The sequence below is a fragment of the Macrotis lagotis genome, chromosome 6, assembly GCF_037893015.1.
Source record: "Macrotis lagotis isolate mMagLag1 chromosome 6, bilby.v1.9.chrom.fasta, whole genome shotgun sequence".
Taxonomy (NCBI): Eukaryota; Metazoa; Chordata; class Mammalia; order Peramelemorphia; family Peramelidae; genus Macrotis; species Macrotis lagotis.
In genome coordinates, this window is record NC_133663.1 from 4,192,659 (window position 1) to 4,219,157 (window position 26,499).

General features: G+C 45.4%; 1 protein-coding gene and 1 long non-coding RNA gene across 3 annotated transcripts in view; one reads left to right on the forward strand and one right to left on the reverse strand.

Moving 5' to 3' along the window:
- LOC141490574 (uncharacterized) overlaps positions 1–18,733 on the reverse strand; it is a 38,807-nt gene extending 20,074 nt beyond the window's left edge. Inside the window, exon 1 of the long non-coding RNA XR_012469271.1 lies at positions 17,593–18,733. This is a non-coding gene — a long non-coding RNA (uncharacterized LOC141490574). The remainder of the gene's footprint in view (positions 1–17,592) is intronic.
- Positions 18,734–18,985: 252 nt separating this feature from the next.
- Positions 18,986–26,499, forward strand: part of MB21D2 (Mab-21 domain containing 2) — a 106,182-nt gene continuing 98,668 nt past the window's right edge. Inside the window, exon 1 of one of the 2 annotated variants that reach the window (XM_074190628.1) lies at positions 18,986–19,226. In XM_074190628.1, coding sequence (XP_074046729.1) covers positions 19,004–19,226 — 223 coding nt within the window. In that variant the 5' untranslated portion in view covers positions 18,986–19,003. The remainder of the gene's footprint in view (positions 19,227–26,499) is intronic. The other variant, XM_074190629.1, reaches the window with a different exon arrangement.

The following is a 26,499-nucleotide window of genomic DNA, read 5'->3' on the forward strand; positions in this document are numbered from 1 at the left end:
CTATATTGGTCATATAGACTTCCTAGACAGCTGTCTTCACACTACTGAACAATGAGCTCATTTTACCTCACAAACCCATTGGAACAATCTTTCCATTTTCTAACATATAACCTTGTAGATAAGCCTTTATTTTGGCCCACAGGTCCCATAGCATCTGAATCACAGATAATTAATGGATGAGAAAAAGCATTACTTCATATCAGGAGTTGAAAATGCAAATAACAAGGCCAGACAGACCCTATTTATGATGAGTTTCTACCCCAGTGAGGGGAGACAGCAACTGAAGAAGCTTTAGCTATAGGACAGATAGAAGGGCCCCCAAATCCTAAGGTTCAATGGGGAGAATGCAATAAGGTCCCAGGGGGCTCTAGGTTACCTCCCTAAGGAAGATGACAATTATTAGAACAAAGAAGATGCAGAGAAAAGGCCCAAGGTAAGGCAGCAGAAGCAAGAAGAAGGCAGCAGGGTAGAAGGAAAGTCCTGGGGGTCCTCCATCCTAGCAGAAATGGCCTGCATTTATTTAGGAGACTGGGTATGGGGAAGGGCGGTAGACACCCTATATCCCTATTTGCTAGTCTACCTCAAGTTAAGTAAGACAATGTTCTAGATTTCAAGAATTCAAGAAACAAGAACCTAGCTATGAGATCACATATAATTGTTAACTCCATATTTCCTAACATTTACTGACCTAGAATCCCTGAAAAAGAGGGACATTTATATAAGGGGAGTGTTTACCTACACAAAAGGGGAAACCCATTTTTAAGGAAGTCAACACCACATTCCCAAATTAGATATACATCTGCAGCACTACAGCCCACCGCTTACCCCTGGACCCCTCCAGTCTGTTGGAAAGAAACCTCTGCCAGCTTTATTCTGGCCATAGAAGTCTTGGCCATAGGCTTTTCTCCTCTTTCTCTCCTTCAAATAATTGCTTAATCATTCAATTAGGGAGATCTTTGCAGACAAACGTTAGAATCAAAATGGGGTCAGACTGATGAGGGTCCTCATCTTAGAACTCCTTGGACTCACCCAGAGATCCTTCCCTACACTTCCTGTAGTGATTGGTCACATCAGAATCTAATAGAGCAGAGCTAATCTGTATGGCTAAGCCTCCCTCCTGTGCACATTCTTGAAGGAGGCAAAAGTAGGGGTTTCTAATAGTAGCCAGCATCTTAAGCCTAAAGATTCTTATGCCAGGGGGTCAGAGAATCTGTTGGGTTTCTGGCCTGGTATATGTTGTTTATGGGCATTTTTCTTCCAAGGAATTGCTATATAATAGGTCAAGGAAATTTTTGAACCAACAAGGCAATCTGTTGCTGGACTAACCCTTTCCTATTGCATTTGGGGGCGATATCATTGCCCATATACTTCTGCAATGTGGGCACAAACTGCCAGCTTGGAAAAAAGAGCTGCAAACTGAACAGCCTGCTTCTACAAATAAATGGCTGGTGAGAACAACGCTCACCCTTTTCTCAGGAAGACTCTACCTCACAGTCCCCAAACCCACATATCTCCAACTCAAGAGCAAACACAAGATTTCAAGTAGCATCTTTATGGAGGATTTAGAGTCTCTGAATTGAGAGAGAGAAAAAACAGAGAGACAGACAAAGCCAAATAGAGACAGAGACAGAGACACACACAGAGCCAGAGCCAGAAAGAGATAAACAAAGAGACAAAGACAGAGAGACATTGTGGTGATGGTGGGTGATGGTGCTGGTGGTAGCAGTAGTAGCAGTAGTAGTAGTAGTAGTAGTAGTAGTAGTAGTAGTAGTAGTAGTAGTAGTAGTGGTAGTAGTAATAGTAGTAGTAGTAATAGTTGTAGCAGCAGCAGCCCCATTCTAATGGTAGCTGGAAAAATAGTAAGTACCAATTTAAGTCTGGATCAACATCTCAGGAGGCCATGCCCCAGTAATTCTGAGTGTGCAGATATTGCCAAGCTTCCCTATGCAAATAAAATGTCTCCCTACTTCTTCCCTTTGGGAGTCTGTTATATGACCCTGTACACCAAATATTTCAAGTATCATCCCAGGTTCAGGGTGGGGAAATAACTTAACCATGATCTCAGAGCAAAGAACTGAATTTGAACCAGGCCTTCCTGACTCTGAATCCAGAACTCTCTCCAGTATAGCTCCACAATTCAAAGAGGTAGGAGACCACTTGGGTTTTAATGAACCCATCCATCCATCCATGGATCCATCGACAAACATTTACCGTGCTAGACATTTGAGGAAGGGACACAAAAATAAACATACTCTAATTTCAATGAGATTACATTCTATCTGAGGTCCCTGTACACATGTAAAGACATGGATATATGAAACACATGTACATGTGTGTTTATTACACATATTGATTGCATGCTTAATCTATCACTATCTGGGTAGATAAATGTATAGGTCAATGTCTATATGTAGCCTCACACATTCATACAAGATGATGCAATTTGGGGGATGGGGATTGAGGAAGACTTGCAACCCCAAATAAGAGAGGACATGGATGCTAATGTGAGGTAGGTATGATTCAGAGTTGATGGGATCCTTCCACCCACCAACATCACCCCACAGGCCATAAGCCTGGCAGGTGTTCTAAGGAGGCCAAACAGGGAGCCAGGCCAGCAGAGCAGAGTCAGGAAGAGGCGCAGCAAAATGGTCCCATGACCTCACCAGCCCACTGGCATATGAATCAATACTAGAAAAGATCACAAGGTACAAGATTGGAAGGCCCAGAGGGAATGGTGCAATCAGTCAGTTGTCTCTTTTCCTCCATGCATCCTCCCTGGCCTTTCTCCTCATCTGATGCTGACCTACTGGCCTCAGAGGCTCCCATTTCCATTTTAATCCCTTGGATTTAGGTGCTCCAAAGAACCCAGAAATTGACCTGACCGATTGTTCTGCCTCGGATTCAGACCTTTTCCCCCTCTTTTTGTTCTCAGTCCCCACAACGGTCCTGATCATCAGTTGTGTGTCTCTTCTCCCCTTCCCCTTTTCCACCTCCTGCATCAGAACACCACCAGATGAAAGATAAATTCCTCTCCTGGCTACTCCAACTCTGAACACCCTGGAGAGCTCCACCTATCTGGCCCCCATCAGCTTTCCAATGATGGGCACTTCATTGATTTCTAGGCTTCCAATCAATTCCTCACTTTCTTTGCTGTCCTCCCCTTTCTGCTCCTCTTGGGCAGATTTAATTAGAGGAATGCATTTTATAGGAATGTGAATCCAGGAAAATTTCAATTCCTCCTGTTCTATGGATTGGGGAGGTTGGGGAAGGACAGCAGTGGGAGGAACAGATGGGGTAAGCAGTGAAATTTGTCACTCCCAATGAATGGACCTGTGACCTGAGTTATGCTCCTCATTTCTCACAACTCATAGTAACACTTAGCAAGTTTTTAAAAAAATGATTAGACCCCAAGTTCCTCTATTTTAGTATGACCTTTGGAAACCAGGGGTTTCTAAAGCAATTTTGGGCCAGGCTTGGAAGCTTAAGCTTCCAAGTGCAGGAGGGCCTTGCAGGATGGGAGAGACTGGAGGGCTTATAGCCTAGGTCAAATCCATTTGTTACCCACTTGCCTTTCCAAGAAAGCCACTGAGGAAAAGAGGGGCCTCAGTGACAAATGAACTGAGCAGAATAACAAGAGAATGAAATGAGGCAGGAGAGCAAGTCAAAACAAGCAGCCTAGAGGAGCTTGCCCTTGGGGAGCCTGGGGGGCTGCTCAACAGATTTCCTCTGGGTGCTTTATCCCCTTGGTTGTGTCAATTTAATGATGGTGCCAATGAGCAAATACCCATGGTTGGGTCGTAAAACCAATCAGGTTTTAATTTTATGAGAGATAAATCCCCTAGAATCTTGTTTCTGGAGTTGATACCTAGATTTTCATTGGCAGTAAGGGCCTAGTAAACTTCTTTCTTTTTATTGAGGAATAACATGATTTCTCAAAGATGATTAAACTGAAACAACAGAGATGAAGAATGGTGATCTTTTCTCAGGAAGGAGCAAAATCATTGACTTTTAAACTCTTCTGAAAGAAAACAGTATGAGCTTTGAGACAGGAGATCTGAATTTCAGACTTATGGGTCAATGTAGCCTCTCCATGTGAAATCAGGCCACTTTCACCTGTTACTAAATACATATAAGTTTTTGTTTAAGCCTGATGTTTTTATGGTACTTTAAAAATTTCAAGTCTCATCTGAAACTCATAATAATATTTCAAGGATTATTTTTCCAAAGTTCCCTTCTGATTGCCCGTGCATAGACACTAGACAACAATCTGCTGCTTTGTCATTGTTCACTTATGATTGATTCTGGGTGAGCCCATTGGAGCTTTTTTGGCAGAAAGGCCAGAGTGGTATTAAATGAGGACAGTGAGGCTCATCCAGGTTAAGTGACCACAGCTGGTATCAGAGACAAGATTTGAACCCAAGAGTTCTTGAGTCCCGGTTCAACTCACAATGTCCCCTTTCTTCAGATATGGAACCTAGTCCTAGGAGCTGGGGGGAAAGGGGAGAGGGGAGGATCATTAATCAATGAACAAATATTCACTAAAAATCTACCATATCCCAGGGACTCTGCTATTCTGGGTCCATAAAGAACCTTTTTTTTTTTTCTTCTAGGTGGGCTACAAGCATAGATAAAAAAAAATGCAAGATGTTTTGGAGATAAATGAAAAGCACAGGACGGGGTGGGGTGGAGAAGGGCACTGCAGTTGGGGAGGAAAGACATTAAGGAATGAACCTTCAAAGGAACTCTGGAATTCTAAGAAGCTTAAGTGAGGGAGTGAATACATTCCAGACATGAGGGACTGGTCATGAACGTGCAGAATCAAGAAATGGAGCATCATCAAGAGAATAGCAAGGAAGCCAACATTATCACTGGGTTGTAGAGTATAGAGAGAGGTATGAGATGTTAGAAGAAAGGACAGGTAGGAAGAATCTGGGTTTTAAAGGACTGTATGTGATAAACAGATTGCATTTGTGGCAATAGGGATCCACAGGAGTTGCAATAGGAAAGTTATAGTCAGACCTGTCCTTCAGGAAGATTGGTTTGACAGTTGAGTGGAGGGAAGTGAGGCAAAGAGATCAACCTGAAGGCTATCAGGCCATAGGCAGGGGGTAAGGTGATAATGCCATGCACTAGTGTGGTGGTAGCAGCAGTGTTTTTCTCACAGGAGAGAAGAGGAAATATATGAGATTTTACCTTATGGAGGTAAAATGAACAGGACTTGGTGACACATTGGATATGAGGTGGAAAGATGAGAAAGGAGTTGAAGATGACACCTCAATCATGAGTCTAGATAACTGGGAAGATATCAATACTCTTGGAACCAATAGGGGAAATTGGAGGATGATGGAGTTTGGATAAAGGTTTGAATTCAGTTTTGGCTATGTTAAATTTAAGATTTCTATGGGAGATTCAGTTTGAGATGTTCAATAGGCAGGCAGAGAGATAGAAAGATGCTAATGGAATTCATCAGAACTTCTGAAAACATCAGATAAGAGAGTGGCAAAGAAGATAAACTAGATACCATGCTTACCAGGTATGACCATTTTGATTAGAGGGAGCTTATTTTAGACCAAAAATTTGTGAGTTCAATCATAATAATTCAGAGCCTCCAGGCAGAAGATTTCCAAACATTTAAGTATAAGTTGGTTTCTTTGCTAAAATTTAAATCTATATTTATTCTAATTAACCTTTGGATTCTTTGTGGTTGAAGAATCATGAGGCCAAAATTGTTTGTGTAACAAAGCTACTTAGTAGGCAATTAACTGGCACAGTGGATGGAGTGCCAGGCCTGGAGTGAGGAAAACTCATCTTCTTGAGTAAAACTCTAGGCTCAGAAATGTAATAGCTGTGTGACCTTGAGTGAGTCACTTCACCCTGTTTGTCTTAGTTTCCTTATCTGTAAAATGAACTGGAGAAGGAAATGGCAAATTACACTAGTATCTCTGCCAAGAAAACCCCACTTGAGCTCACAAAGAGTTAAATACAACTGAACAACGACAAAACAACAGATTGTTGTTTAGTGTCTATGTATAGACCATGGGAGGGTAATTTGGAAAAATAATCCTTACAATATTATTATGAGTTTCATATATGTGTGTGTGTGTGTGTGTATGTGTGTGTATCAATCTATATATAAAGAAACTGAGGCACAGAGAAAGGAAATAATTTTTCCAAAGTTGTTGTTCATTCTTTGTTTCAGAGAGGATAAATGACATGGCACCTGCATCATGGTCTTTGAACAAATTGTTCTCATCCACCTATTCTTACAAGGGAAGTCTTTGCAAGATTGAGGTAAACAGCCCCTAACTTCATTAAAGGGTTTGAGACCTGGGGGTTTTCCTTCAACCTAATTCAGATAGACAAAGGTGGATGAGCAGGCCTGGAAAGTGCCAGGCCCTTGCCCCTGAGGACACTATACCCTCCAGGAAGTTGTAGCATGCTCAGCAACCACACCCTAATAAATCATTTCAGCAGACAGGATAAACCAGGGTGTTTCAGACCTATCAGGGAATTAGGGGGTATCTACCCCAAGCATGGGCTGGATGAGAACAATTTGTTCCACAGTCCATGAAAGTGGCTGAAGCAGGTGATGTGGAGCTCTTAGAGCTTGATTAGACATAGAAGATGCCAAGGTCAGCCACTACATCTAGAGCAATGGCCAGGTGTCTTGACTCTGTCTTGTCACTGGACTGTGATAACTTTGGAAGTGAGAGTGAGACTGATGCCTTCATGCAACTCTGCCTCACTTCAATCCAATTTACACATGAAGACATCACCCCTACCCTTTTTACTATTCCTGTCTCAAAGTCGAAAGGTAAATGATGAAGCAGGATGTGTGGATACACCGGGAACTGTAGTCACAACCCTCTACACCAGTGGCCCAGGCCATAGGATCTTTTCCCTACTGAAAGCAGCAGTGGAATTGGGCAGCCTTTTAAGGATCACCTCCTGGTATGAGGAAGGGTCTATAAAATGTGCCCTAAAAATTGTCTGCTTACCCAATCCTGGCCTGATTACTGTGACAGGCAGGAATCCCACCCTGAAGTGAAAACAAAAATGTACAAAAACTTGAAAGAAGATTCATTCCACTCACCACTGATGCAAGGAATGTGCACACACTTATGAACAACACAAAATCGAATAGACCTGGAAGACGAGCAGTTCTTATGGCAAGGGAACTCAGCAGGTATCACACCTAAAGAGCAGCCCTGTGTGAAACAAGGCTGGCAAATGAAGGTCAGCTTCCTGAAGTCAAAACTGGATACGCATTTTTCTGGAGTGGTCACAGTGAAGGGAAGGACCATGAAGCTGGGGTAGGTTTGCAATCAAAATTAATCCAGTCAACAAGATTATATGCCTATCAAATGAAGTGGACTTCAGGCTCATGACAATGCAATTGCCACTTGCATGAAAACACCATGCCACTGTCATTAGCACCTGTGTTCCCACCATAAGGAATCCTGATGAAGTCAAAGAAAGCAATGAAGACCTGAAGACCCTTATCATCAATGTATCAAGAGGACAAACTTATAATTCTGGGTGATATTAATGCTAGAGAAGTCTTAGATTATCACATATGGCAGGGAGTCCTTGGGAGGAATGGAATTGGAAACAGCAAGAGTGATAGTCATCTACTACTGAAGACTTGTGCATCTCATGACCTTCTCATCACCAGCACTGTCTTCCATTTACCTAAATGCAATAAAACTTCCTGGAGGCACCTGTAGCAAAAATTGGCATCTAATAGACTAATGATTACAGAGAGAAGAGAAATACAGGATGTGAGAATGATGAAGGCAATGTGTGGTGAGATCAGAGACCTCGGATACTATCCATTGTGGGGTTTATGAAAAACTGTGTCAAAATTTAGTTGTCCAGAGAAGTTCATCAGTTTCATGACAGCAAGTTCTGGATAGCAGATGATGCTCTCCAGATTTCCTGGTCACCTAGAGAGTAAAAACAAGGCTATTTCTTTGCTGCCCTGCTACTTAGCATGATGTTTTCAGCCCTACTATAACTAACGTGTTCACTGAGGAAGAGCACGGCATCAAGGTCAGCTACCACGCTGAGGGTAAATTCTGCAATTTGAAAAGGCTACACACCAAAACCAAAGTGGAGGGAGTGTTGGTGCATGATAGATGGTTGGTTGTGCACTCACAGCAGCCCCTGAAGCCAAGATGAAACAAAATATAGATTGAGTCTCTGCTGCTTGTGCTCATTTTGACCTAACAATTAATACTAAGAAAACACACCCCATCTATCAGTACTACACCATCCATATAAGGAACCATTAATTACAGCAAATGGAGAAGCTCTGAGTACTGTGGACAAGTTCATTTACCTTGACAGTGTCCTTTCCAGGGAGGTACACATGGACAATGAGGTGGACACATACATTGTCAGAGCTAGCTTAGATTCCTGTCTTGGAGTCTTCAAAGGAAAGAGATATTAGACTGATTACCAAACTGAAGGTCTACAGAGCTGTTGTGCTGACCTCATGGCTATATACCTGTAAAATCTGGACAGTCTACCAGTGCCATGTCTGGAAACTGAGTGGCTTCCATTTAAATTATCTTGGGAAGATTCTGAAGATCACCTGGTGGGAGAAGGCACCAGACACTGAGGTCCTTTCCTGAGCTAAACTGTCAAACAATCAAATGTTACTAGAGAGAATGCAACTACGATAGGCTGGCCATGCTGTCAGAAGGCCAGAAGCACACTTGCCAAAAAGACTATTTTTATGGAGAATTCCCACAGGGCAAGGGCTCACAAGGTGGGTCAGAAAAAAAGGGTACAAGGACTGTCAATGTCTCTCAAGAACTTTGAAATTACTTGGGAAGTGTGAGGGATACTGCACAGGACCCCTCAGAATGGCACGTTCCGTATTCTCTGAGCAAGGCAGAATGGGAGCAGCTCAAAAGAAACATGAGATGCTTACATTTAGAGTAACCATGTCAGGTGTTCATAAGGATTATTTGTGCTGGATCTGTGGTAAGGCATTGCAAGCTCATATTGGTCTGTTCAACCTCAGTAGGTCACTTATCTCTGACATAGCATCTCCTTTTGGTCCTCTGATAATGGACAAGAACCAACATATATACACCTCTCTCTCTCTCTCTCTCTCCATATATATCATCTATCTATATATCATCTATCTATCTATCTATCTATCTATCTATCTATCTATCTATCTATCATCTATCTATCTATCTACATTCACATATAGACATATGCACACTCCTCTAGGTCGGCAATTCTATGGTTTTTATTTTACTCTCTTAATTGGATTTTTAGGGTTTTGACTTAGAGAGTCCCTTAAAGATCCTTGCATCTCTAGTGCCTTGCACCCAAGGGCTGCTGACTAAATAACCATTGAATGGAAAAGATACAATACTTGCTCTGAATTTGAGGGGACTACTAGAACTGGAGTTGAGAACCAAACAATTGCTTGGCCATTTCTAAGTGAAGCTGAACTGGCAGCTCTTGGCAGCTTTCTTTCCTTTGCCCATCTCCTTGGTTAGGTCCCTGGCCTCTTCCTCCTCTGTCACCAGAGAGGTTTGTGATATTGATACAGGGCTTATCTGGGCTTAATGAAGCACTTTCCTTCTCAGAAAGTAAGAATTATCCCATAAACATCCAAGACAAACCCTAGACAACTTTTTCTATTGGGTTTGTTGGAAATAAGAATGAGGTACTTTGGTCTTCCTTAACCCAGTGATTAATTCATCATTTATCATTTATCATTTCATCCATAAATTCATTCACATTACACCTGGGTCCCAGAAGAGGGTGTGCTTTTCTTCTATTTTAAGGCCTTGAAGCTCTGTTTGATTCATTTAAGGATCTTGTACATAAATCCTGGAATTTCCTATTTTGGTACTGGCCCTTTGTCCCCACTCAGAAAGATTTCTGGGGCCTGAGCATCCTTCCTGCACCCTCTCCCACCCCACCCCCAATCCACTAGCTCTTAGCTGCTGAGGGCCTTCCAGGGGCATACTGCCAACTCTTTTGTCCCCAGAGATTTGGAGATATGGAGAGCATCCTAATACACCAAATGCACACTTAAGGCATCTTTCCCCTTTGGGATTCTGGAGGTTTCCTTGCCAAGAAAAGATTCTGAGGGTTTTTCAGCATATAGACTAGTAGACACTGATGGAAACACCCCTTCTCATTTTGAAGCAATTGGACACAGCAGATTGCTGCACATTTCTTTTCAGAACAGAGAGACCCACAAGAAGTTTCCAGGGATTTATTTTTTTTCCGCTTGGACACCTCAAGGAGGAGCAGTAAAATTAGAAGACCAGATTGTGGGAGTATGTTGCCAAGCCAATATTGCCCTCACTCAAGTATCTCTTCTGAAGATCTACAGTTAGTAAACTTTGGCCATTGCTCAGTGTCCCCAGTCCTAGCCCAGGAGACAGACCTTCTTTAAGGGTATGACTTTTAAAAAAATATAATTTTAATTTTTTTATTTCCACATAATAATGTTGTGAAAGAAAACACAATCACCCACTTCCATTAAAGTAGAGGAAAAAGTATGGTTTGATTTTCATTCAGACAACATCAGTTCTTTCTCTTAAGATGAATAGCATTTTCCATTGTAAGTCCTGCATAAATGTCTTGGATCACTGGATCACTGAGAATAGCTAAGTAACAGTGTACCACATTTTCCTGGTACTGCTCATTTCACTTTGCTTCAGATCATGAAATACTTTCTAGTTTTTTCCAGAAGTATCCTGTTCATCATTTATGGCATACTATTTCATCGTGATTATATACAACTTTTACATCCATTCTCCAATTGAGAGATATCTCCTGATTTGAATTTTTTGCCATCATTAAAAGAGCTGCTATATTTTTGTACATATAAATCCTTTTCTTTTTTTTTTAATCTCTTTGGGTTATAGACCTAGGCATGATAATTCTTGGTCAAAGGGTATGCTTGGTTTTATAGTCCTTTGGGGAATACTTCCAGACTGATCTACAGAGTCATTGAATCAGTATTCAATTTTGCCGACAGAACATTAGCATCTCAATTTTCCTACACGCGCTCCAACACTTGTCATTTTCCTTTTTCTGTCATTATTAATCAATCTGCTGGGTGTGAGGTGATACTTTAGAATTGTTTTTATTTGCATTTCTCTAATCAATAGTGATTCAGAGCATTATTATATGATAACTCTATTTCATGTGGAAAACTGATCATATCCTTTGATCATTTATAAACAGATGAGTAGCTCTTTTTCTGTAAATTTGATTGTTCTCTACATCTTTGAGAAATAAAATTTTTACAAGAAATTTGTTGTAAATGTTTTCACAGTGTTGATTACTAAGTATTTCCCTCCATCCTATCTTCCCTACTGTGTCTCCTACTCTCACTCTCCTTTCACCCTCTCCATTCACAAAAGCATTTTGCTTCTGATTTTTACCTCCCCCAATCGGTCCTCCCTTCTAACCCTTCACTCCTTCTCTTATTTCCTTCCTCTCCTGCTTTTTGTATCTGGTTTTCCCACTGAGCCAATTTCAAAGAGATTAAGGTGAACATGATCCCCTTACCTCCCCATTCCTTTCCTTCACTCTAAAATCTCCTTTGTATCTCTTTTATGTCAGATAATTTGCCTCATTCTCCCTCTCCCTCTTCCAACACCTTTGTTTTCTTTTGGCAATTATTCCTTAGCATTCAGCTCACATCCCTGGTCTCTGTAGATGCATGCTCCTTGTAATTGCTCTAATAATGTTAAGGTTTTTAGGAGTTGCAAGTAACATTTTCCTATGTAGGAGTGTTAACAGTTTAATCTTAGTGAATTCCTTATGATTTTTCTTTCATGTTTACCTAATACTTCTTTTCGGGTCTTCCTTTGATAGTACAATTTTCTATTCAACTCTGGTCTTTTCATTAGAAATTCTTTAAAGTCCTCTATTTCACTGAATACCTATTTTTCCTCCTGATGGATTATATTTAGTTTTGCTGGGTAGGTAATTTTTGCTAATAACTCAAGCTCCTTTGTCCTTCAGGATATCATAACCCAAACTCTTTGATCCTTTAATGTAGAAATTGTTAAATCTGTGTTAACGTGACTGTGGCTTCTCAATATTTGCGTGGTTTCTTTCTGGTTGCTTGCAGTATATTTTTCCTTGATCTGGGAACTACAGGATGTCTTTCAAGAGGTGGTTGGGGAATTCCTTTAAGTTCTATCTTCCCCTCTGATTCCAGTTTTCCTTGATCCTTTCTTTTTCTTTTTCTTTTTAGGTTTTTTGCAAGGCAAATGGGGTTAAGTGACTTGCCCAAGGTCACACAGCTAGGTAATTATTAAGTGTCTGAGGCCGGATTTGAACTCAGGTCTTCCTGACTCCAGGGCCAGTGTTCTATCCACTATACCACCTAGCTGCCCCCAAATAATTTCTTGAAAGAGGATGTCTAGATGCTTTTTTTTGGGGGGGGGGGATCATCACTTTCAGATAGTTTAATAATTCTTAAATGATCTCTCCTGGATCTCCAATCCAGTTGGATTTCCATTTCAGTTGTTTTTTTCCCAGAGTTATTTTAAGTTTTAAAATTTTTTTCCAATCTTTCGATTTTGTTTCATTCTTTCTTGTTGTTTCATGGAGTCATTGGCTTCCACTTGCTCAGTTCTAATTTTTAAGCAATTATTTCCATTTGTTCAGTGCTACTTTTCAGAGTTCTTTTCTTCAGTGAATTTTTGTCCATCTTTTTCCATTTGGTCAATTATGTTTTGTTTTGTTTTGTTTTGTTTTAGGTTTTTGCAAGGCAATGGGATTAAGTGGCTTGCCCAAGGCCACACAGCTAGGCAATTATTAAGTGTCTAAGGCTGGATTTGAACTCAGGTACTCCTGACTCCAGGGCTGGTGCTCTATCCACTGCACCACCTAGCCGCTCCCATCAATTATGTTTTTCAAGGCTTCTTCTGTTCATTGGATTTTTTTGGTGCCCCTTTTATCTTTTGATTCTGATTTTTAAAGGTTCTATATTTTTTCAGTATGTTTTGTGCCTTCTTTTCCAAGCTATTGACTTTTTTCATGATTTACTTCTAGCACTCTTATTTTTCCCCCATATTTTCCCTTTATTTCTCTTGATTTTAAAAATCCTTTTTGAGCTCTGCCATGACCTGAGACCAATTCATATTTTTCTTTGAAGCTTTGGATGTAGCGGTTTTGACTTTATCTTCTAAGTTTTTGTTTTGATCTTCTCTGTCACCCTTTCCATAGTAAAAATCTTTTTCTGCTGTTTGCTCATTTTTTCAGCCTATTTCTTGTCCAGAATAGATAGGACATTGTCCCAAGTTTCAGGTTTTTTGTAAAGGTTTTTCAAAGATAATTCTGGGGACTCTAAGTTTTCAGTTCTTCCAAGGTAATATGATGCTGTATTTACTCCTTTCTGGTCTGTGAGCTATCACAAGCACTATTTTTTACCCTGCAACTGTGTACAGAGTCCTAGCTCCCCTGGAGTTGCAAATTCGGTGAGCTAGTATTCCTCTTGGCCCTGGGACTGAGTCCCAGGACTGCAACCCAGATCCAATTATAGGCAATGCCATAGAGTCTCGCCCTTGTTTCCTTCTGACCAGTTGTCTGTTGTCTTGACATCTGTGGGCTAAGAGGTCTGGAAACCACCCCTGCCAGGGGACGTAACTGTTGCAGAGAAAAAACCAAAATCAATTGTTTCTTAAAAGAGCTCAACCTTATTGTGGTGCTTGTTATGTTATGTTTTGCTTTTTTGTGGGCCTTCTTTGGAAAGACCCTTTCTAAGAATGAAAGTTAGCAGCTCTGGAGCCAAAACGGTCTGATTTTGAAGAGCGTCAATACTCAACCTTTATTTCTGCGACTGTAAAACTTGTAACCTCAGAAATAATTCATTGGTCAAAAGAGTGATCCCCACTGGGGAGGTAGCCTTGAATGGAGACTAGAAAGACTTGAATCAGTTCCTCATCCTGGGTTTCAGTTTCCTCAGCTGTAAAATGGGATGAGACAATCTCTCAGGGCCCTTCCAGTTGTGTCTCTCTCTGGGACTGTCTCTATTTCAGCCCGTTTATCCTGATGTTTCCAGTATCCATCATTCTATCTCTCACCTCTGTGCTTTCATATAGATGATTCCCCATGCCCAGCTTGCCTTCCTGTGTCATTTTGGTCTTTTGGAAAATGTGGATCCCTTTGAAGCTCAGCTCAAGCATTGCCTCTTCTGAGAGGCCTTCCTAGATTTCCCCAGTTTTTTCCCTTGCGCTAGAGATGTTTGTATTACCCCTCCACATACACTGACACACACACACACACACATGAACACAGACACACAGAAACACACCCACATGTTCTGGTCTGCAGAGAATTCAGAGAACACTAGATCTCTTGTAATGAGCATGGAACCTTCTCCATCAGGTCCTCTGTGTCCTTCCTGTGTCTGCTCTTCTAATTTAATCCAATTCTGTGAAATTTGCTTTCTGCCAAACACTGAGCTATACAAAGACAGAAATGGAAAATAGCTCAGACCTCTAAGGAGCTTATAGCACACAGGGAAAAGAAATACATCCAGACCAGAAAATACGAACTAGAAACAGAGTGAATGTTAGGCAGCTTCTGACATGTGGGTGGTAGGGGGATGGTGGGGGGGCAAGTAGAACTAGGAGGATGGGCAAGGCATCTGAGCTGAGCCTTGAGACTCATCAAGATTCCAGCAGGCATAGGTGAGGGAAGAGGGTGTGCAAAGTTGGGAAACAGGAGATGAGCACTAAGGGGTACAAGAAAGTTTCCTGATGTAGCATGTGTGTTTGGGGAGGGAGGGGAGGAGGAGACTTACTGGAGATTGCTGTGGAGTGAGGCTGAAATCAAGTCACAAAGGACTTTCAGTACCAGCCTGGATATTTTCCCATTTACCCTATAAAGGCCACAGGGAGCTGGTAAGGTATTTGAGCAGGTGATTAGGAGCCATGTCAATGAGGGATTGGAGAGGGGCAAGGTTAAATAGGAACTTTGCAAAATCTGAGAGAACTGGGCCACTTCCATTTGTCAGTATGAGTCTATCCTAAATTTCAACCTTCCAAGTCACCCAGGGATGCTATTTAAAGCCTCACCAGGCTCAGAGAATCATTTAAAATTTGATTTCATTAATTCATCAAGTGGCTCCGTCTCTTACTATTTTTCATGCTAACTTTGGCTCCCCACTCTCCCCACTGACTTCAGTGTTTCAGACCCCAGGTGCTTCCTTCTAGCCAGACTTTTAAGGAAGTAGATCTCTCCTGATGCTGTGATGGGTTTCCCCCCAAGACTTCCAAACATGAAAGGACGGGCTATAATGCTCAAAATGGGTAAGCATTTCTGAAAGTCTATCAAACTCTTAGAGTCTTAAAAATCTGTTCTACAGACTAATGGCACTATCTAAAGACTTACTTTCATGGCACACTATAATGCTACTATTTCTTTTTTTGAGTAGAAATGGCTTTTCCCTTCAGGACTCCAAGACTGCCCACTCTCCTCTGAGAGGCAGCTTAGGAGGGTAGAAATGGTTTTTCCCCCCCAGCAAAAGCACTGGTACAAAGCTCTGGTTGTGAGAGCCTCGTTTTGCTCATTTGCAAAATGGAGTTTATAATACTTGTTGTACCTTCTTTGACTAGCTGTTAGTTTAAAAGCACTTGGCTTCAAAAGGAACTAAACAGAGGATTTGTCTATGAAATACAACCCTCTCTCCTCACTATGTTGGGATTTCAGTGCAATGAAAGAACAATAATGATCCTTGTTAATTATTAATAATTTAATTATTCATTATTCTTTAAGATTTACAAAACACTTTACAAATATAATCTCACTTAAGCCTCTCTATAACCCCATGAGGTATGTGCTATTATTAACCTCATTTATAGAGGAGGAAACTGAGGCTGAGGGTCTAAGCCTCTGAAGCACTCTACCCACTCTGCCACTTAGCAGATTCTTGTAATCAATCATCACCATTTAACAAAAACTAATAAAGAATCTACTTGAGGTGATGCTCTTTGTGGGTTCAAAAATGAAACAATTCCTGGATGTCAGGAGCTTCTATTCTTCTGGTGGGAAAGGCCTTCTGAGTACCCAGATAATTAAATACCAACTATATTCTGATTGCATCAGGAAGAAAATGCTGATTTCTTGGGATGTTAGGAAATCCTTGTGCAGGAGGAAGGAAGGGAGGTTAGGCTTTAAGAGGCAGAGAGAGATGAGGAAAGAGAATACATAGGGTTTGTGTGTGTGTGTGTGTGTGTGTGTGTGTGAGAGAGAGAGAGAGAGAGAGAGAGAGAGAGAGAAAGTATGGAATGAGGGGCAGATCAGTTTGGGCAGTGAAGCAAGGTGGGTAGAGGGGACAGAAATCAAGGTGTGGAGACAGGCGGTCCTGAGTTTGGTTACTGCAACACTTCCTGTATTACCTTGAACAACCTTTCAGTCTCAGTTTCTTCAACTATAAAATGAGAATTAGAACATCTACTTTACAGGGAAGATAAAATTAAAACATTTTTAGTGCTTTGCAAACCTTAAGGCACAAGGTTACTATTAGCTTTCATCATTTTTATCACCATCATCACTATCACCAAGGACTGTTGTTTCTGAGTCCTTTGAATCATGTCCAAGTCTTCATGACCCCATTTGGGGTTTTCTTGGCAAAGATACATTCCTTTCTCCTGTTCGTTTTATAGATGAGGATCTGGGGCCAACAGGGTTAAGTGACTTGCCCAGGGTCACACGGTTAGGGTCTAAGGCCAGATTTGAACTCATCTTTTTTGACTCCAGGTCTGGTGCTCTCTTTGCTCTACCACCTAGCTGTCCTTGCCGCAATATACAGTACAGTAAATATGAAATCTGACTGAACAGGTGGGAGGTGACCAGTGTTTGGCGGCCTGTGTACAAAGTGCTAGTCGGTAGTTGATCTTAGAGGTTAAAAGGAGGAACTGATCATATCTGAGTTTTAGGAATATCAGCTTGGCAGCTATGTGGGAGATAGAGGAGAAAAGAGAGAGACATTATCCAGGGATACTTATGGGGCAGGCATCTCCATCACCCACTGGAATGGAGATCAGGGTTTGAACTAGGGAGGGCAGGTGTCAGGACAAATAGGAGAGATGTTGGGGAGGTAAAATCAGTAAGACTAGTCAGTCTTGCCTTTGTTCATCTGGTTTATTATTTTTTTGGTTCCCTTGGTACCACACTTCATTTTATCCTCAAAATAAATGCATCTGAACTAATAGAGATATGAATGATTCTTCCTTCTATCTCACTTTCCTTTTATGTTTCATGAAACAAATAGCCATTAGAGGATGTGAAAATGGCTTCATTTACCCAATCCGAACCAAAAGATTCCAGTCAAACCACCATGAGAACCTGTGAGCTGGGCCAGCACCAGCCCATGCTGGCATGGCATGATGATGATGGGAGAAAATGGGGCCCAGCAGTTTCTTTCTCAAACTCCCCTATATTGAAGTACTTGGAATTTCCAATTATCTTTATTCTTGCATTTATAGTCACATATATTTTGATTCACATCTATTCTTTATATTCACGCATGTTCTCACATCACACATATGTATCCTACATGTATTCTACACACATTCCCATACATACCTGGTTATCTTTTTCATTAGAATGAAAGCTTCTTGCGAGTAGGAACCTTTTCGGTATCCTGGTGCTGAGCACTACTATGTTGCTCTTCACCCTTCATTTCAGTGGATCGATGAAATCACGGGGTGATGTCTTGCCCATTGATGGGACTGAAGTGAGGGAGACTGTCCCAAGTCCGAGGCTGGATCCGAAGCTGGATCCCGTCCTCTGCTCGGCGTCCTAGCTTGCCTCAGGTGTCCTCCCGTTGCCTGCCCATAGGCCGCCCCGGGCAGAGTTAGTTCAGGGTCTTGTGCCTGGGAAGGCCCAGCTCTTTGCCAAGGGACGGATCGGCTTTGGTAGGGGCCTGTGCGGCTGAGTCTCCGGCAAGGGAAGCCTGCGCTTGGACTCTGGCTGCCTGGGCCCCCGCGCTGCCCGGCCCGCCACTCCAGGGTGCCTCTGGTTTTTGAAGTGTTCTCTGGGTGACCCCTCGGGGCCTCGCCCCGGGCAGTGCGGTCCTCAGTGGATGGCCAGGCCCATTCATCCTGAGGGTCACAACGCCCACCCTGGTGTGGAGGGGCCCCAAGCTTGCCCTCCTGGCTTTCCTCGCCACCTCTGCCTGCTTTTGGGGCACACAGCCCTTTTCCTTGCACCTTCCAGAAGCCCTTTGGCCCGGGAAAAGCCGTGGTCCGTCCGCGTGGAGGCCTGTCCCTGTTGTCTGATTCGGGGCGGGCTCCCCGGTGCCCTTCGGGGGGTGCCCGCCTTTCCTAGCGCCCCCAGGGGCTGCTGCCCCGCCCGCGGGCGCATCTCAGGAAAGGTGGCCCAGTGGGGCCCGGAGAATGGGGGTCGGTGCAGCCTGCGGGGTGCTCGGCCTGGGCGCCCACAAGCCGCGCCGGCCCGGCCGCACCGAGACTCAGTGTCCCCCCGGGGCAGGCCGTGGGGGCCCCCAAAGGCCCCGCGGCCCGGTGTCCTGCCCACCTTGTTTGGGGCAGTCGGGGGCCGGTCTCAGCCCCTCCCTCCCCGCCCCAAGTTGAGGAAAGCGGGGTGGGGGGATCGGGAAGTCTGGGATGGGGGGCCCGGGGGGGGGGGCGTGTGGGGGCGCGGCGCCGGGTGCGCTGCGCCTTTAAATGGCGCCGCCGCCGCCGCCGAGGCTGCGCGGGGGGGCCGCGGCCGCTGGGCTCGGGCGGGTGAACGTCGCGGGGCGGAGCCGGGCCCGGGCCAGGCCGGACCCAGCCGGACCGAGCCGCCCCGCCCCGCCCCGCCCCGCCCCCGCCCCCACCCCGCCCCCGCCCCGCCCCCGAGGCGCGGCCCCGCCCGCGCCGGGCCCCGCCCCCGCCCCGCCCCCGAGGCGCGGCCCCGCCCGCGGCGGCCCGGAGCGCGCGGCGGGAGGCGGAGGAGGCGCGGCGGGGCCGGGCCGGGCCGGGCGCTGCGCACGAAGATGGCGGCTCCGGGGGCCGGCAAGGCGGGCGCGGGCGCGGGCTCCGGCGCGGGCGCGGGGGGCCCCAGGGCCGCCTGCCCGGAGCTGGACTTCCGCTCGGGCGCCCGCCTGGAGGAGCTCACGCGGCTCATCCAGGAGTTCGGGCGCCACGAGCAGCGCGAGTACGACGACCAGCGGGCCCTGGAGATCCACACGGCCAAGGACTTCATCTTCTCCATGCTCGGTAGGCGGGGGCCGGGCCGGGGCCGCCGCCGCGCCTCCCCTTATCCCCCCGTGTCGGACCCCGGGACGGGCGGCGGAGCGGGGCTCGGGGCGCCGCGGGGCGACCAGTTGCTCCCCGAGTCCGGGGCGCCGGGGGGGGGGTCCCCGCTTGGCCGGGCGGCTCCGGCCCGAAAGTTGGCAGCCAAAGAGAGAGGGGGCGGCCCGGGCGCCTCCCTGCGGGAGAGCCGCTGCCCCAGCCCGGCCCGGCCCCCGATGCCCACCTGCGGGCCCGTGCCCCACTGCAGCGGGACGGACGGGGCACAGCGGGGCCCCGGGGGCCCTGCCCTCGGACCACCGCAACGGGCAGCTGGGGCGAAGCCGAGCGGCCCCCCGTGCCCACACCGAGGACCGGGGCCCCCCAGAGTGGCCCCGGGCCTGCCGGGTTTGGAAGGCTGGGGCTCTTACACACGCACACACACCCCCCAACTGTCAGAGGAGTGAAAGGCTTTGTCTGGCCCCGGGAAACCTGTAGATTATTTCTCCTTCTGGAGATGGCCCAAGCCGGGCTGTGGCCGCTGCCTTCATCCAGCGCCGCGGCTGCCCCCGAGGGGCCGGGCACACCGCCCCGAGTCCCCAGGATCTCCAACCTGGGCAGCTCTAGCCAAGGAGGGGCTCCCCCCGGCCTCCCTGCCACCGCACGGGAGACCTCGGGCCAGGGGCGTCATCTTCCCCGAGACCCTCCAGAAAACACCAGTCATTTGAGCATTCCTTCCCCCCTTCCCTGAAAACGGGCCTCGGTTCAGGAAACTTGCCCATCTCTGCTGCATTTGGACAAGGAGGCACCTCAAGTGACAGGATTCGCTTCCATTCATGGTTAGCTGCTGTTTTCTGTCCGCTCCGCCAAGCATGGGGCAGCGGCGGTCAGGGCCAGCTGGAGACCTGGGGAGGGCGGGGAGGGCGGATGTCGGCCTCTTTGGATGCACACTGGCCCCTTCTACCCTCTGAAGGGCCACAACTCCCTGGGGAGACCATTTTCTTTCTCCCTGCAGACAGGTTTCTTTTTGGATGAGAAACATTTCCATCTTGTCGTCCTTGCTTTGTTCTGCTATGACCATGTGCATAGGAGGACTTCTCTAGCGGAGCCCATTCCACTGGCCAGACACCTCCCGATGTGACTAGCTCCAGCTCTGTCTTCACCATTCAGGTCCGGGCTCCTCATCTTTGGGTCTCCCGTATTCAGCACTGTGGCACACTTGTTAAAGCTTATGCAATACCTTATCTTTGTGATACCTCAGCTGTATCGTATGAACGGCCACTGATTGAGCCAGACCTCAAGCCAGCCAGGACAGGTCTGAGAGGTCCTCTTTCAGCAGGGGAACTGCAGCCCCAGAGAGGTTCATTGCTTTGACCAGGGATTGGATCCCAGTTTCCCTGACTCCAAAGCCAGTACTTTTCCTCTAACATGGATAAAACTGGCTACCAGGTTTAGGCCAAGGAAAGCCACCTCACGAGAAGAAATAATGAATTCTCATTATTTGAAAGTGTTCCCATATTGGCATCCTTGTGTTCTGTTCCCTTCTGTCACACTGTTCAGGTGAGCTTGAGTCTGGATTCTGGATTCCTGGGTTCTTTCAGGGACCTCTCCTCTTCCCCAGGCTTCTTAAGCAGCTTTACCTGAAGTAGTCCCAGGAGAGCAGGGATCTTTTATCACCGTGACTTCTTATAGCAGCTCTTGAGGTTAGTAACACTTGAGGAAAATAGATCTCACTTAACACCCCCTCTCCCCCCATACACACAACTTCTATTGTCAGAGAGACAGTAAACATTTATAAAGTGCCAGAAGTCTGCTAAAATTCCTGTCCTGGAGGAGTCCACAGGCCAATGGAGGAGACAAGCCAACAGATTTGGCCAAACAGATGAAATGGGGATTGATGAAGAGGGAGGACACTAACATTAAGAAGGTTGGCAAAAGCTTCCTGGAGAAGGCAGGCTTTTAGTTGGGATTAAAAGGCAAAGATGAAGAGGGGAGAGCATTTCAGGCAGGGGTCTTCCTGAGAACATTCTAGTAGAGAGCCCCAATATCACACCATCCGCTAGGGAAAGTATCATCAGCCAGTAGCTAGCTCCCTTGTGCTGTTTTCTGGCTGAAGACCCTTGTAACTCTCTTCTCTCTTACATTATCTCATCTGATCAGCCTTTGGGACTTACTGGTGAGCCAGTGACTCTGAGTAAGTTATTGTTTCCTTATCTGTAAAATGGGGAGAATAATACCTCCAGAACTACCATGAGGTTGGAATGAGATGATGTCTCTAAAGTGTTGGGCAAAATTAGGGCTTTAGATAATGCCAGAGGTGGCATCTTATGGTGGGGAAAACCAAAACCCCAAAACCTCAAACCACCAAAAAACCAAACTCAAAACAAAACAAAGTGTAACCCCACTTTTGGATCCTGGTCAAATTCAACTGCAAATAGGACCTCAGGAGAGTCACTTAAGCTCAAATGTGTGTTTGTCCATTCTCTGGAGGTTTAGTGTGTGTATTTGGGGGGTTGGGGGGATGGTTTAACATCCAGGGTCCCCCCCCCCCCCATTTTTATGATCATTTTTGTTCCTTTTGGAGAGGCTTATGTGACAGAATCAGATGATTTTCTGATTGGATAAATCAGCAGGCATTTATAAGGCACCTGCTGGGTTTCAGTCACTGGGCTAAAAGAATTCAAAGACAAACCACAAAGGCCCATTTCTTGTCTTGGGAGAAATTATGCACTCTAGAGATATTGTGTCAGATTTATGGATAAGAACAATAAAGTATACAGTAAATGAATCCAGTAAATAAAAGTTCTGTGTTAAACAGAAATAGGATGAGACATTAGGGTAGGGGCAGTGGGGTTGGGATAGTCTATGTACTTGGTTGTTGCATGAAAATTAAACTGGATGGAGGAGAGTCTGGAGCTGGGAGGCTCATTAAGAGGGCACTTGTCCAGGGGAAAGCTGCTACCTTCCTTCTACCTGCGTGGTTTGGAGACCTTTGGAGGGATAGAATAGTTTGGATCCCTGAGGTGAATCCCCTTCATTTCTTCTCCATCTCGGCCCTTTATGAGAATGATTATTGTTATTACCTTGTTAATATTCGAGAGCTCAGCATGCAAGAGAGCTTGTGAAGAGCATAATAAATGCCATTTATCAAAATTCAGGGAAATTGTCAGAGTTCATTAATAGTTTAGTAATATTGGGCACTTCCCAAATGTCTTTGCGAGCTCTTTTGTCTTCCTCCCTCCTTGGTAAGTGGTCTGGGGCCTCCCATCCCCATTCCACTGGGCAGGACAAAGACTGCCTCCAACCCTGGGACATCCAGGACTAAGACTGAAATTCAGATTTTTTCACAGTTCTGTTCATTTGGTCTTCAACTGTCTCTGTCTTCCTTTGTTGTCTTTGAAGACAAATATCTATTTCTGTATTCCTGCCTTCCCTCCTACTGTGGCACCCCGATGCCGTGGCAAGGCTAGGTAGGTAGTTCCATGGGTGCAGAAACAGGAAGCAGAGAGATGGAATAGGGTGATACTGCCTTTTTTACATATTGGTTCCAGAAAGCAGCCCAGCCTTTGCTAATTAGGTCAGGTCATAAGGGTAATCGCTATCAGGCACCTGAATACTTGATTGAATCATATGGCTTTAATTGTGATGGAAGAAAACTGAAAAGTGCCAGCCTGGGGGGGGGGGGGGAAGATTCTCCTGGGTCTCGGATAACCCTCCAATGCCACTTTCCTCATCAATTAAATTAGATGATCTTTGACGGACCGTCTGGCTCTGACAGTTTGTGAACTTGATCCAGGATGGAGCTGGGCTGTGTCTCCGAGAGACCAACTTTCTGGCCTGTGTCCCAGCTCTGTGTGGGTAGTAGGTAGGGCTCTCCTCCGGTCAGGTTCAATCACTGTTCACCCCAGTGACTTAAAGTCTGGGGCTCCTAAGAGTCTGCTTTACACCTTTTCCAGTCAAACCTCAAATCATAAGATGTTAGCACCCCTTTGAGATCTTGCCCACCCCCATCATATGACCCAGAGTTAGGCATTCACTTACCCAAAGGCTCATCATCTGTGACAGAAGCCTTTGGGAACCATCAGAAAATTCTTTTTCTGTCTGGAGTGGGATTGGGCTAGAGCTCAGGAATATGGCAGCATGGGACATGGCCAGGAAGAATTGACACCCCAAACCATCAGTAAACACCCTTTGTCTGAGTGGGAGAAGCAGGGAGAAGATCTGGTGCCCTCTCATTCCTATTGCCTCTTGTCTGGCGGTGGCTGACCTTCAGTACTTGCCATTGGACTGTGATTCTGCTGATGGTGTGGATAGCAGTATCTGGGTAGTTCTCTTGTGCCCACTCATTGAGAGAGCCTGGAGCTTCATCTGAAAGCCTTGTGGCCTCCTGGCCAGTCCTTCCTTAGCCTGACGATTGCTTTCTATCCTGTCTGAACTCTCAGTTAATACAGTCTGGGACCCTCCCAGCCTTTCTTTTGATCCTCTGTCAGGTAGATAATCCATAGCAATTATTGAATACTTACTGAGTGCCATCTTGTGCTCAACATGTTACACAGATGATCTCATGTTATTCTCATATCCCCCAGGGAAGCGGAACCTGAGACTGGATTGGAACCGAGGTCTTCCTGATTCCCTGACCTCTGTTCTATTCACTATCCCATGTAACTGGCCAAGCCAGTTAGCCTTTGTCAGCTTCCATTTAATTTGTAGAACTCAGATCAGAGTAGAACCTCTACTAGAGGTTACTGGGAAAATCACTTCTATCACTTTGCAAATTGTAAATGCACTACAAACGGATTTCTTGCTGCTATTGCCATAACTAACTACTCCTGATACTACAGATGGCTTTCTAGTACTGCTGCTACTACTGAGGACTTACTCCTAGCGGTACTGCTATTACTGCGGACTATGAACTGCTGACACTGCTCTCTGCTGACTGCGACTGCTGACTACCACTAACTACTTACCAGGGCCACTCTTATTTACTACTATTACTACTAACTTATGCCCACTGGAACCACAGTCTACTGACTACTGCTGTTGGGAACAACTAACTACTTATTACTAGTAGTACTACTCTTTAATACTACTACTGCTAACTACTACTACTACTACTACCACCCACCACCACCACCACCACCACTACTACTACTGCTTCTGCCATTTACTTACTACTACCTACCTACCTACCACTAACTCCTTACTATGGTTTCTAACTCCTAGTAATACTACTATTTAGTCCTACTACTAGTACTGTTATTACTTATTACTGCGACTGCTAACTACCACTAACGATATATTATGACTGCTAACTACCGCAGTGATTATGACCTCTATTGCCTGGTTTTAGAAGACACTGAGAAACTGGGTTTGAAACCAGGATCAGTAACATTTTGCATGTGTGGTTACCTTGGGCAAGTCAGTTATCTCTGTGTGTCTTGTTTCCTACCCTGTAAAATGTGACGTTTAGACTAGACCCTTTCAGAGTTCCTTTTAGGTCTCCATAGCATCTTGACAGAATGGTGGCTTCGGCAGTAAGCCCAGTTTGAATCTTGTCTTCGACTCATAGACTATGGGTGAGACCCTTGATGAGTTTTTTCCATCTTTTCAGACTCAGTTTCCTTCCTTGTAAAATGGTGATGATAGTAGATCCTCCTCATGGTTTCTGTGAATGTCAAATTACATGTTCTTCACAAAGTATTTTGTGAATCCCCAAGTGCTTTGTGGATGTTTGGCATCATTCTTGCCTTCATTTTCCGGCCTGGAGTCTAGTGTGTCTTCATTACCTTAGTCCTTCCCTCTGAGAGCCCAAGTCTACTTTGTTCTGGGGGTGGAAAGGCTAAAATATGTTTCTGCTCAGCTTAGGTCTTCTGGGGGTATGCAGGGGGTTGCATAAAACATGCCCAAGGCAGGTTTAGTAAATATGAAATAATGCTTCATTTATGTCTCCCTCTCCCCAAGATCCCATAGGTGCATGTTGACTGATTGAAAATAAGATATGATGAATGTTTGTTGAGTTGTGCTGGGGGTGGGGTGGGGTGGGCAGGACAGGGGCAGAGCTGCACTGGCAGGATGCTCCTTGCAGCCCCTCTGACCCTGGTAGAACTTGCTGGCTGGATCTGTCTCTTCCTCTCCTGTTTGAAAACCTGTACCGGTCAAGTGGCCAAGCTGGCTGCTTCCTTGGCAGGCCAAGTCCCTGTGGCCTGGGGCCACACCTGCTCCAGCTGCATTTCAGGTCCCTGCCCGACTGGTTCCTCTTGTTGGTGGTCATGGTTCCAGAGGATTCTAAAGGATTCCGACAGGACTTGCAAAGCTCAATTATACCTCTAAGGGTAGTTCATAATTACCCCATTATCCCACAAGTAGTAACTAGGAGACACACAAGTTGTTTTTCTTGCTTTTTCCCCCTTCTCACTTAGGAGCTTTTTCACGAACGCCTCTTGTGCAGAGTAGAAAGATGATGTTACGGACAACTTCACCTTGGGTCTAAATGGTCCAGAGACGAGTCCCCTGGTTCCCTTTTCTCTGGTTGTTTGGTGCCAGCTGACTGGATTCCTCTTTATGACTTGGGCCTTGGTGGTTTTTGTGGTTGGGTTTTCCAGTGGGGCCCAGTGAAAGGAGCTTCCTCCTTTCTCCCTCATTGCTCATTTACAAAACATGTCAGCCCAGCCTTCAACCTCAAGGCCCGAGGCTGGTCATGGAGGGAGATGGGAGGCACAAAGGATGCAGACCTGGCCTACAAAAAGCTTATAGCCAGATAGAAAGCCAGTGATGGTGACATGTCCTTTAGATTACTAGGGTGATGCCAAGCCCAGAAATGAAGAGCCTATGAATGAATGATAAATGAGGAGCAGGACTGGAAATCAGCATTCTCTCTCCATAGAAGCTTGGCTCTGGGGTTTAATTGTGGAAGTTTCACTAGATCAAGGGTTAGAAGACCTGGATTTGAATCCTAACTCCCTTCTTCCCCTCCCTCCAGGTGATTTTGGCCTAGTTCCTGAATTCACCTTTGGGTACCTTCTCCTCTGAGGTCTATGAACTGATGACTTCATTTGTAAATAGCAGGAGGAAGCTTGGCTGTCCCATTAGGTTGTTTTTTTTTAAATTTTATTTATTTAAGGCAATGGGGTTAAATGACTTGCCCAAGGCCACACAGCTAGGTAATTAATAAGTGTCTGAGGCTGGATTTGAACTCAGGTCTTCCTGACTCCAGGGCTGGTGCTCCATCCACTGCACCCACCACCTAGCTGTCCCTAGACCT